We start from the raw sequence: 13314 nt of genomic DNA, 5'->3' as shown, positions 1-13314 counted from the left end.
CATCCCGCCCGAGGAAGAGCTACAACCACCTCCACTGGAGTGTACCGCTGACCCCTGCACCATAGATGCCCCTGTTGGTGTGTATGGGCTCCGGCCTTTGTCACCAGGTTCTCCTACAGCCTTCTCCAGAATGCACACTGAAAGGAGTATGACGCAGAGATATTATCGATGTGGGCAGTCTGGGCATGTGCAAAACACTTGCCCTGCTGGTCGATTGAGGAATGACCTTGCACCAAATCGACCTGTTCATTCTCTACAGCCAAATACAAGAGGGGAAGAGTTCTCACCCCTTCAAATTGACTTGCCTAATGACTCAGATACTCGTGGTCGACCACAAGGGGTTTATGGAGTGTGAGCCACAGCCCCGAGTTCCTCTTACCATCAAAGTAAGCACTTAAAGTAGGTTGTGCTGGATGGACAGAGAGTCATTGGATTTTGTGACTCCAGGGCATTTTTCACAATAGCTGATCCCCGGGGGGGTTCGGCCAGAGGTGATACATCATGGACCAGGGATTGTTATTGAATTGTTTGGAGGACAAAGGAGGAATATCCCAAAGGTGACTTTAGATCTTGTGAGACTGTGACCGGGGTTATCTATGACGGCCGGTATGTCTCGCCCCGGTTGTGCTCACTCCATGATAATCCACTATAGGGTTAATGCTGTTTTCCCTACAGGCTGAAGGGAGGGATAAATAGATTCAGGAACAAGGGCAGGTGTGCCGGGTGTGAGGGGGTGATCACATCTCCCTGAGTTCTCTGCCGGAAAGGCACATATGTAATATTGTGGACTTTTTCTTTGGAATAAACCGTGTGCTGTGAACCTTGGTGCCTGGATCCCGTGTCTTCTGCAGCGCAGCCGACGACGCTACCTCACATATGGTGGAGAATCGGCGGGCATGACAGCCGGTGAGGTGTAGCATCCATTCCTGGTGACCCAGTAGCACATGTCCTGGATTCGAGCGGCTATACTACAGCCCAAACCCGGCGACGCCATGGAGGACATACTAAAGCATTTGGCTCAGGCTAATGCACAGCAGCAACAGACCAATGCACACCTGCTCCAATCCTTGCAAATGCAGGAAAAAAAAATTCCAAGAACAGATGGATCAGGCCAATGCACGTCAGCAGCAATCCTTGCAAGTGCACCAAGAACAGATGGAGCAGGCCAATGCACGTCAGCAGCAAGCCTTGCAATTGCAGGAAAAAAGGCACCAAGAACAGATGGTTCTCCTGGCCAAGTCGATCCGTGCCGGACCGGCAGCAACAACCCCGGGATCGGGTGATGACGGCAGCGTCCGGAAAGCGGTGAGACAAGCGTTGCAAAAGATGACCCCGGGTGATGATGTGGAAGCGTTCCTGGCGGTGTTTGAACGGGTGGCCGAGTGGGAAAAGCTGCCGACCCCGCAGTGGGCTGAGGTATTGTCACCTTATCTGATGGGGGAACCCCAAAAAGCATACCTGGACCTCTGTACCGAGGACGCCATTGACTATGTGACCCTGAAAGCCGAAATACTGGCTCGGTTGGGGGTGAATACCTATGTACGGGCTCAGCGGGTAAATCAGTGGTTCTTTGAGTAAGCCAAACCCGTACGCTCCCAGGCCTATGACTTGTTACATCTTGTAAAAAAGTGGTTGCAGCCTGACACTCTGAGCCCGGCGCAAATGGTGGAAAGGGTAGTAGTGGATCGTTTTGTGCGCACTTTACCCGTCACCGTTCAACGGTGGGTCGGACAGGGTGACCCGAGTACCCTGGACCAATTAGTGTCCCTGGTAGAGCGGCATGTGGCTACGCAGGACTTGATACGGGACACTGAGACTTTGCGTACCGCCCGGCGGTTCGGCCCCTCCAAGCCTAGGGCCAAGGACCCACCGCTGACACCGGTGCGGGAGTCCGCTACCGTCCCGTCTGAAGCTGCACCCTCCGTCCCTGAGGTCCGGAAAACTATGTACCCTAAACGACAACTCGTCAAGGGGGTGTCCTTCCCTATTAGATGTTGGCGGTGCCAGCGGGTGGGACATATGGAAGCCCAGTGTCCACTCACCACGGAGCCCATGGATTGTGGGGTTACCCGGCGGGGTTCAATGTATGCTCAGGTGGTGTGTACCGCTGACCTGGTCTACCCAGAGACTGAGCCCCACTTGTGCCAAATTCAGGTGAATGGATGTCCGGTTACAGGCTTGTTGGATTCCGGAAGCTTAGTGACCCTTGTGCGATCAACCCTAAGGGCTAAAGTAAAGGCCACCGGACGTACCGTGGGGGTGGTTTGCATACATGGGGACCGCCGAGACTATCCCACGGGGATAGTCACCATCACAGCACCTTGCGGTCAGGTGCAACATGAGGTGGGACTTATTAATACTCTTCCCTATGATGTGATCCTAGGAAGGGATCTGCCCTATTTTTGGACTTTATGGAAGGGACCTCCTAAGTCCCCTCAGATATTGGTCAGTCCGGGACCTGAGCCCTACAATCCTGAATCCGGGACGCCTGCCGTAGGGGTCCCCATGATAGGGACAGAATGTTAACCGGATAGGTCGCCCCTAGAGGTATTGGCAGGAGAGGCTGAGACGGTCGAGCCCATCCCGGAGTTGGAGGCGTCCCCGGATACGTTTGGGACAGCCCAACTCCAGGACCCTACATTAATACATGCCCGGAGTCGGGTGACAGTAGTTGACGGGGTGGCACAGCTGCCTGGTGCCCAGGTAAGATACCCCCATTTCGCTCTTAAGCAGGATTTACTCTACCGGGTAGATGAAATACGGGGCGTAGGGGTAGAGCAGTTGGTGGTGCCCCAGCCGTATCGCCGGCGGGTCCTCGACTTGGCTCATAAACACCTGATGAGTGGTCACCTAGGGGTCAAGAAAACGCAGGAGCGAATATTGCAAAGGTTCTATTGGCCCGGGGTCTTTGGGGAGGTAAAACGGTTCTGCGAAACCTGCCCGGAGTGTCAGCTTACCGCACCCCTGACCCACTTTCGCAGTCCGTTGGTACCGTTACCCATTATAGAAGTCCCTTTTGAACGGATAGGGATGGATCTGGTGGGGCCCCTCGTAAAGTCTGCTCGAGGGCACCAGCATATCCTAGTGATCGTTGACTATGCCACCCGGTATCCAGAGGCGATACCTCTCAGACATACTGCAGCCAAGCTTATAGCTCGGGAGTTGTTTGCTGTGTTCTGCCGGGTGGGGTTGCCCAAGGAGATCCTTACGGATCAGGGGACCCCATTCATGTCTAAAGTGACCAAAGAGCTATGCCGGCTACTCCAGATCAAGCAGTTGCGTACGTCTGTGTATCATCCTCAGACGGATGGTTTAGTGGAACGATTCAATAAAACCCTGAAAACCATGCTCAAAAGGGTGATTTCCAAAGACGGGAAAGACTGGGATATGATGCTTCCCTATTTGATGTTTGCCATACGAGAGGTGCCACAGGCATCCACGGGGTTTTCGCCTTTTGAATTGTTATACGGGCGACATCCCCGGGGATTGTTGGACCTGGCAAAAGAAACCTGGGAGCAGGAGCCCACCCCCCATAAAAGTGTGATTGAACACATTTTGGGTATGCAGAACCGCATAAGCGCGGTCATGCCAATTGTGAAGGAGCATTTACAGGAGGCTCAGGCCGCGCAAAGCGGCCGCTACAATAGACAAGCCACCGTGCGGACCTTTAATCCCGGGGATCGGGTGTTGGTATTGATTCCCACGGCGGAGAGTAAATTCCTGGCTCAGTGGCAAGGCCCCTACGAGATAAAGGAAAGAGTCGGGGTGGTTAACTACAAAGTATTGCAGCCCGGTAGGCGGAAACCTGAACAAATATACCATGTCAACCTATTAAAACCTTGGCAGGAACGGGAAAACCTGATGGCTGTTTTTTCCCCACCTCCCTCCTCTTCGGGTCGTTCACATCCGGCTCCAGCGACCTCCGGAGGGGACGAACCGGAAGTAAGGATTGGAGAAGCCCTCACCAAGACACAGAGGCGAGAGGCCAGACGGTTGGTTCAGCAGAACCCCGATGTCTTCTCCGAGCTGCCCGGTAGGACCAGTCTGATACGACATGATATTGTCACCGAGCCCCACCTGAAGGTACGCCTGAAGTCATACCGGGTACCGGAGGCTCGACGACAAGCCATATCAGAGGAAGTAAAGTCAATGTTACGCCTGGGGGTCATCGAAAAATCCCGGAGTGAATGGGCTAGTCCGATTGTCCTAATACCAAAACCCGATGGCTCCTTAAGGTTCTGCAATGACTTTAGGAGATTGAACGAAATATCCAAGTTTGATCTCTACCCCATGCCCCGGGTGGATGAGCTGATTGATAGGCTGGGACAGGCGCGATACTTTACCACGCTCGACCTGACCAAGGGGTACTGGCAGGTGCCACTAACGGAGTCCGCCAAGGAGAAAACCGCTTTTGTTACGCCGGAGGGTCTCTTCCACTATGTTGTCTTGCCTTTTGGGTTACATGGCGCTCCGGCCACGTTCCAGAGGTTGATGGACTTAGTGCTGGAACCCCACCAGGCGTATGCTTCAGCGTACCTTGATGACATCATTATTTACAGCTCCGATTGGCAGACCCACTTGGAACAGGTACAAGCGGTGGTGGACGCGCTTCGAACAGCCGGATTGACAGCCAATCCCAAGAAATGTGCGTTGGGACTCACGGAAGCCCGCTACTTGGGCTACGTAATAGGCCAAGGAGTGATTAAGCCCCAAATTAACAAAGTGGAGGCGATCCAGAAGTGGCCTAGACCCCTGACCACGAAGCAGGTTAGGGCCTTCCTGGGTATCGTGGGGTACTACAGGAGGTTTGTAAAAGATTTTGCGGGACTATCAGCCCCCTTGACGGACCTTCTCAAAGGCAAGAAGTCCGTCATGGTGCGCTGGACTCCGCAGGCCGAGGACTCCTTCCGGGCCCTGAAGGAGGTCCTGTGCGGACAGCCCGTTCTTGTAAACCCTGATTTCCGGAAAGAGTTCATAGTACAGACTGACGCCTCGGAGGTCGGCCTGGGGGCAGTGCTGTCTCAGGTGGTTCAGGGGGTGGAACACCCCGTCACCTTCTTAAGTAGGAAGCTCACCCCTCCCGAGCGGAATTATAGCGTAGTGGAGAAGGAGTGTCTGGCGATCAAGTGGGCCTTGGAGTCCCTACGCTATTACCTGCTGGGACGGCAGTTTCGCTTGGTGACGGATCACTCTCCACTGGTCTGGATGAGGTCCGCCAAGGAACGGAATGCCCGGGTTACCCGGTGGTTCCTTTCTCTGCAGAACTTCCGGTTTACGGTTGAACACCGGGCCGGTAGGTTGCAGGGCAACGCCGATGCCTTGTCCCGCGGCCCATGTTTGATGGCAGGAGTTCAACCCCGCACGCTTGAACTGAGGGGGGGGGTATGTGAGACTGTGACCGGGGTTATCTATGACGGCCGGTATGTCTCGCCCCGGTTGTGCTCACTCCATGATAATCCACTATAGGGTTAATGCTGTTTTCCCTACAGGCTGAAGGGAGGGATAAATAGATTCAGGAACAAGGGCAGGTGTGCCGGGTGTGAGGGGGTGATCACATCTCCCTGAGTTCTCTGCCGGAAAGGCACATATGTAATATTGTGGACTTTTTCTTTGGAATAAACCGTGTGCTGTGAACCTTGGTGCCTGGATCCCGTGTCTTCTGCAGCGCAGCCGACGACGCTACCTCACAATCTGGACTTTGGCTTTGGGGTCAAGCAATGTGTGGTTGGAGTGATGAGCAGCCTGCCTGCAGATATTCTCCTAGGGAATGATGTGAGAGATGAAACACAGTTTGAGTGAAGATGGACACAAAGGGAAGCTTGTCCTTCCAACCCTACCGCTGTACAAGGGACTAATCCACAGCTGAGCAACATGTACTTAAGTGAGGTGGCCAGAGGTCTGTGTAGATCTCATGACATACTCACTTATTAAGAAGGAGGGAGAGGTTGTGATGGTGGAATATGGGGGGTTGTGTATCATGTTGTGTAGGTTTGAATTTTAGGCGTGGTTCACTATCCATTATTTATATTGCTTGTGTGTACATTGTATTCTCTGTAGGTAATCACCCCCTGTAGTGTTCCTGTCCCTACTCGGGGGGAAGAGGGCCTGGGATCCACCCAACCTCTTTGCTTATCTGGGGGGATGAGGCAGTCTGTTTGAGAACTTGAAGACAGAAGGACAAAGGTTGATCCTCTGGGCTGAAGGGGCAGCTCCCCAGAGAGACCTGGACATTTATCACTTTCTCTACTATATTTGTGGTTCTTTTCCATTTTTACCCTCTGTATGGTGGATTATGTTATGGACCATTTGATTTGGTTGGAATAAACGCTCTTTGGATTGTACAGCCATCTCTCGCTCTGTTGATTGTGTGATATGGGAAAAGGACCCCGTCACATAGGCGGTCACTAAATACTGATGATGGAGGAGACAGGCGTTCACCGAATACTAAGGATTAAGGCGACAGGCGGTCATCGAATACTGAGGATGGAGGAGATGAGAGGTCGCCAAAAACTGAGGATGGAGGAGACGGGAGCTCACTTAATAATGAGGATGGAGGAGATTGGCGATCACTGAATACTGAGGACGGAGGAGACAGGCGGTCACCAAATACTGAGGATGGAGGAGACGGGAGGTCATTAAATACTAAGGATGGAGGAAACAGGCAGTCACTGAATACCAAGGACGGAGAAGACGGACAGTCACTGAATACTGAGGACGGAGGAGACGGATGGTCTCTGAATACTGAGGATGGAGGAGACGGGCGGTCACTGAATACTGAGGACGGAGGAGACGGGCGGTCACTGAATACTGAGAACAGAGGAGACGGGCGGTCACTGAATACTGATGTGATTTTATGTTTCCTCTTCTTAACCCCATAGCGACGGCCTAACGTCTCAAGATGTCGGAAAAACAGGGTACTTATTCTGTTCCAACGTCTTGAGACGTCAGGCCGGAAAAAGCTTGTAGCGCCCCCCAGTGACGAAAAATCTCGGGGGTTTCAGCTACCGGGGGTAGCTGAGACCCCCCAGATTATGAATCGGGGTGTTTTTTATGCACCCCGTTAATGCGATCGCCGGTATACACCGTATACCGGCGACAACATAAAAAAAAAATAAATGGCCGGTAAAATTTATTTATTTCTCATCTGACGTGATCAAACATGTCAGATGAGAAATAAATGTGAGCCCTTAGTGCCCCCAAAGCCCCCGGTACCGGAGAAATCCATCCAACCTCCCCCCCCCCTCCGGAAAATCCAAGATGGCGCCGACGCGCGCTGAAAACTCCCGCCGCCGCCGCCTCTGCATTCATTTCCCTCCGATCTGAAATGATCAAACATTTCAGATCGGAGGGAAATGTCCCCCTCCTGACCTCTCCTCCGGTACACCGGAGCTCTTTGGTCCCTGGAGCCCCCTCCAGTTCTTCAGAGCCCCCCTCCGGAGCGTGCAAGATGGCGCCGACGCGCGCTGAAAACTGCCGCCGCCGACTCTGCATTCATTTCCCTCCGATCTGAAATGATCAAACATTTCAGATCGGAGGGAAATGTCCTCCCCCTGACCCCTCCTCCGGTCCACCGGAGCCCTCTGGTCACCGGAGCCCCCTCCGGGTCTCCAGAGCCACCCCCCCTCCCCCGCATTCATTCTGCCGCATGTGACACGTCACATGCGGCAGAAAGGTGTCCCCAGGTCCCACTAGGTCACCCCCCATCACCCCCCCCCAGCCCCCGAGCCCCCGGTCATACGTTACCTGTCTGGTGATCCGTCCCGCGATCACGCCGCCTCCTTCTTGAATGCTGGCGGCGCATGCGCAGACAGCGGCTGTCAGCTGGATTCCTCCCCCGGTCCACAGTGGAGCAGCCTGTGCATCAGCGACGTCAGTCTTGCAGGGACGCTGACGTCGCTGATGCACAGGCTGCTCCACTGTGGACCGGGGGAGAGTGAGTGCAGTAATCAGCAGTCTCTCCATGTGAGGAGTGTGGTCCTCACATGGAGAGACTGCTGTTCCAGAAAATGGGGGGGTACGTTCTGTGAGCGTGCCCCTCATATTCTGGAATGAGGTTACTGCAGGTCACTCTGCACTAAGTTGGACCGGGGCAGTGTGAGTGCAGTATTCTCAGATTACTGCACCCACACTGCTCATGGAGAGCTTGCTCTTCCAGAAAATGGGGGATACGTTCCCTGAACGTGCCCCCCATATTCTAGAAGATCCAGAGTCGGCGTGGGACCTCCAAAATGGATTACAGCGACCGGAATTTCTTTATTTTCAATAAATTGGGGAAAGAGGAATGTTTCGGGGAGTGTTTTTTCAAATAAATTTTTTTTTTTGTCTTTATTTTTTTCTATTACTTACTGGGTTAGTGATGTCGGGTATCTGTTTAGATGCCGTGACATCACTAACCCCAGGGCTTGATGCCAGGTGACATTACAGCTGGTATCAACCCCATATATTACCCCGTCTGCCACCGCACCAGGGCGCGGGATGAGCTGGGGCGAAGCGCCAGGATTGGCGCATCTAATGGATGCGCCACTTCTGGGGCGGCTGCGGCCTGCTATTTTTAGGCTGGGAAGAGTCCAATAACCATGGCTCTTCCCACCCTGAGAATACCAGACCCCAGCTGTCCGCTTCACCTTGGCTGGTGATCTAATTTGGGGGGGACCCCACGTTTTTTTTTTTTTAAAAAAAACGCCTGGGGAGCCCTCCAAATTGATCACCAGATAAGGTGAAGCTGTCAGTTGTGGTTTGCAGGCTACAGCTGTCTGCTTTACCCTAGCTGGCTATCAAAAATGGGGGGGACCCCACGTCGTTTATTTTAATTATTATTTTTTTGGGGGGCTAAATACAAGGCTAGGCACCCTTTAGTGCCACATGAAAGGCACTAAAGGGTGCCAGCTTAGAATATGCAGGGGGTGGGACGTTATATATGTTTGACATCTATCCATTCATCCATTGTAGCATTTTAGGCTGTGCGCCCACAATCGGGATTTGCAGCGTTTTGGGCGCAGACTGTTTTCCCTGTGTCCATAACGCTGCATTGTGCAGTAGAAGCACAGTGGAAGGATTTTTAGAAATCCCATGACCAATGTGCTTGCCCAATGTGCTTCTTTTCTCCGCCACATAAACTGACGTGTGGCGCAGCTTCCCGAGCCTCAGCATGTCAATTTATGCTGCGGAGATGAGTGTTCTCTGCAGGTATCATAGAGCTCCACAGCGGCCTGAACCCAAATCGTGGGCATGGGCAGCTGCGTTCTCCCGTGGACAACACTCACATCTCTGCAGGAGGCTGACACTGTGTACTAGACGCCGTGTCGCTGGATCATTGCCACATAGCCTAAAAGTGAGACATTTGTTGCTACAGCAACATTTTTGTGACGTACCTGTGGATTCAAAATGCTTGCTATACTCCTGAATAAAATCCAGTTTCCAAAATGGGGTCACTTGTGGGGGTTTCTAATGTATAGGTACCCAAGGGGCCCTGCAAATGTGACATGGTGCCCGCAATTTATTTCAACTTTTCCAGAATTCAAATGGTGCTGCTTCCATTCCAAGCCCTCCCATTTATCCAAACAGAGGTTTTTGGCCACATGTGGGGTATCCCTGTGCTCATAAGACATTGGATAACAACCTGTTGGGTCCACGGTTTGTTGTTGTCTCTTGAAAAAGTGAGAAATTTGATGCTAAAGCAACATTTTTGTGAAAAAAATGAAAATTTTCAATATGGCAACCTAAGCTTATCAAATTCTGTGAAGTATTCGTGGATTCATACTGCTCACTATACACCTAGATAAAAGCCTTGAGGTGTCTTGTTTCCAGAATGGAGTCACTTGTGGGGGACCTCCACTGTTTAGGCACCTCAGGGGCTCTCCAAATGCAACCTGGCGTCCGCTATTGATTCCAGCCAATTTTGCAGTCAAATGGCACTCCTTCCCTTCCGAGCCCTGCCATGCGCCCAAACAGTTGATTTCCACCACATATAAGGTATCGCCAAACTCAGGAGAAATTGCACAATAAATGTTATGCTGAATTTTTTCCTTTTACTCTTGTAAAAAAAAAGCTACCTGGTTGAAATAACAATTTTGTGGTAATTTTTTTTTTTTTTTTTCATGGCTCAACGTTATAAAATTCTGTGAAGCACCTGGGGGTTCAGGGTACTCACCAAACATCTAGATAAATTCCTTGAGGGGCCTAGTTTCCAAAATGGGGTCACTTGTGCGGGGTTTCTGCTGTTTAGGTACCTTAGGGGTCCTCCAAATGTGACATGGTGCCCGCAATCTTTTTCAGCCAAATTTCCTTTCCAAAATTCAAATATTGCTCCTTTCGTTCCAAGCCCTCCCATTTGTCCAAACAAAGGTTTCAGACCACATGTGAGGTATCACCGCGCTCATAAAAAAGTGGTTAACAAACCTTGAGGTCAAATTTTTGGAATTACCTCTTGAAAAAGTGAGAAAATTGATGCTAAAGCAACATTTTTGAGAAAATTATTAAAATTTTCAATATGACAACGTAACGTTAACAAAATCTGTGAAGTACCTGTGGATCTAAAATGCTCACTATACCCCTAGATAGAAGCCTTGAGGGGTCTAGTTTCCAAAATGGTGTCACTTGTGAGGGGTTTCTTCTGTTTAGGTACCTTAGCGGACCTGTAAATGCAACATGGTGCTCGCAATCTATTTCAGCCAAATTTGCTTTCCAAAATTCAAATATTGCTCCTTCTGTTCCGAGCCCTCCCATTTGTCCAAACAGAGGTTTCTGACCACATGTGGGGTATCGGCGCACTCATAAGAAAGTGGGGAACAAGTTTTGGGGTCCATTTTGTTGTGTTAGTTCTTCTAAAAGTGAATAAATTTGGGTTAGAGCAACATTTTTAGGTAAAATTTAATTTTTGCTTTTTTTCATTCCACATTGCTTTTGTTCATGTGAAGCACCTGAAGGGTTAATAAACTTCTTGAATGTGGTTTTGAGTACTTTGGGGGGTGCAGTTTTTAGAATGGTGTCACTTTTGGGTATTTTCTGTCATCTAGGCCTATTGAAGTCACTTCAAATGTGATGTGGTCCCTAAAAAAATGGTTTTGTAAATTTTGATGTAAAAATGAGAAATCGCTGATAAACTTTGAACCCCTCTAACTTCCTAACAAAAAAAAATGTTGTTTCCAAAATTGTGCTGATGTAAAGTAGACAAGTGGGAAATGTTATTTATTAACTATTTTGTGTCACAGAAATCTCTGGTTTAACGGTATAAAAATTCAAAAGTTGAAAATTGCTAAATTTTCAAAATTTTTGCCAATATTCAATTTTTTTCTTCAATAAACGCAAAAAATATTGTCCTAAATTTGGTACTAACATGAAGTCCAATATGTGACGAAAAAACAATGTCAGAATCACCGGGATCCGTTGAAGCGTTCCAGAGTTATAACCTCATGAAGTGACACTGGTCAGAAGTGCAAAATTTGGTCTGGTCATTATAGTGAAAATTAGCTCCGTCACTAAGGGGTTAATTACCTTTTTCATTTTGTTGACCCCAATCACAGAATACTAATACGTGGTGTTACGCTGTAGGTGACGGTTTCCATTGTCTTCTCACCCCGCTTCACAGGTTTTCCGGGTAGAAGCTCCACGTCCAGTTTTCTTTGTGGCTTCCCGTGGGCACCATGCTGACATTGGAGGCATCACCCCCGGCTCCATGCCACCACATTCCAAGTCCTTGAAGGAAGAAGGAGCCGTTTTTACTTCCTTCAAACTTGTGAAGGAAGGAACATTCCAAGAAGAAGGTGAGCGGACATGACACACTTGAGGGACATGAGTAAAGGCTGCAGCATTGGGTAAGGCGGCCGTGCTTGTGAATCGGACGGAAAATCTCAGAACAGCAGTGACTGCTGTAATTTACCCCACGGCTGATATGTGATGTCCTTATATCTTACGTAGGGTTAGGACTGGAGTCTTGTATTGGACATCGCACTGATATCTGACAGCAGCAGCTGCAAGCATTTTCCTATTACATTTAATTTTGGAGCATTTTTTTAGCCTTTACCTCACTGTATTAAACTTCAGAGCTGAACTCATTATTTTTGTGATTACTATTTGAAATAATCAACAATCATATAACCACAAACATACAATCGCTTCTCTCCTACACTTCATACACTTCACAGCCGCCTACAGTTTTGTTTTTTGTTTTTTTTCTTTTTACATTTTTGAGAATATAAATCTTTAGTGCTGACATTCTGCAGAACGGAACGACCAGAGCATCTAATGATAATTCAGCACAGCCTCTGTAACTCCGGGTCTGTAATGTAATGTATGTACACAGTGACTGCACCAGTAGAATAGTGAGTGCAGCTCTGGAGTATAATACAGGAGGTAACTCAGGATCAAATAATTTATATAATAAATTTGCAAAGAGACTTTACTTTTTAAGTCTAATACTTTATTTGTACATTTTGTTCACTGGTGAATGATTGTTGATTAGCTCTTGTGACTTTTTCGCTCTGTTACTCTTTGTTATATTAGTTCCTTTGAACTTTTCTATCTTCTTCCACCTCTGCATCCTGACAGCTGTCACTGAGGCTCTGATGGCTCCTGGACTAATTCCCGGCAGCAGTGGAAGCCGCAATCTCCATGATAATTTATCTGACCTGCGAGCACAGGTGGCAGCAAATCAGAAGGGCATCCAGCTGGTGAATGAGCTAATTGATATCTATGGCCTGGAAGTGGTACAGGCATACATGGCACATATTCAGGTCAGTACCTAAGCCATAAGCATTGAGCACTGCTGGTCACTGACTATGTATCTGACCAATTGCAATTGTTAGAGGGGTTCTACAGGATTGTAAGAAAACTGCCCCTCACTCAATTCATATGGTAGCCCGTCCTAGTCACAAGTCAGGACAGGCTGCAGTCTGAAGAAACCCAGCTCCCGAGACACTATAATACTGCCTCTATATACAAGAATATAACTACTATAATACTGCTCTTATGTACAAGAATATAACTACTATAATACTGCCACTATATACAAGAATATAACTACTATAATACTGCCACTATATACAAGAATATAACTACTATAATACTGCCCCTATATACAAGAATATAACTACTATAATACTGCTCCTATATACAAGAATATAACTACTATAATACTGCCCTTATATACAAGAATATAACTACTATAATACTGCTCTTATGTACAAGAATATAACTACTATAATACTGCCACTATATACAAGAATATAACTACTATAATACTGCCACTATATACAAGAATATAACTACTATAATACTGCCCCTATATACAAGAATATAACTACTATAATACTGCCC

At 48.9% G+C, this 13314-nt stretch overlaps 1 protein-coding gene across 1 annotated transcript in view; it reads left to right on the top strand.

The window, feature by feature from the left end:
- The window catches only part of OPLAH (5-oxoprolinase, ATP-hydrolysing), a gene marked incomplete at its 3' end in the record, with an annotated part of 146570 nt that extends 133839 nt beyond the window's left edge, over positions 1-12731 (top strand). Inside the window, exons 20-21 of the mRNA XM_075315969.1 lie at positions 11588-11762; positions 12547-12731. Of these exons, the coding sequence (XP_075172084.1) occupies positions 11588-11762; positions 12547-12731 (360 nt within the window). The remainder of the gene's footprint in view (positions 1-11587; positions 11763-12546) is intronic.
- Between the last annotated feature and the right edge of the window lie 583 nt (positions 12732-13314).

Source organism: Anomaloglossus baeobatrachus, chromosome 6 (assembly GCF_048569485.1).
Source record: "Anomaloglossus baeobatrachus isolate aAnoBae1 chromosome 6, aAnoBae1.hap1, whole genome shotgun sequence".
NCBI lineage: Eukaryota > Metazoa > Chordata > Amphibia > Anura > Aromobatidae > Anomaloglossus > Anomaloglossus baeobatrachus.
Note: the sequence above shows the minus strand (reverse complement) of the source record. Positions and strands in the feature narration are given on the sequence as shown.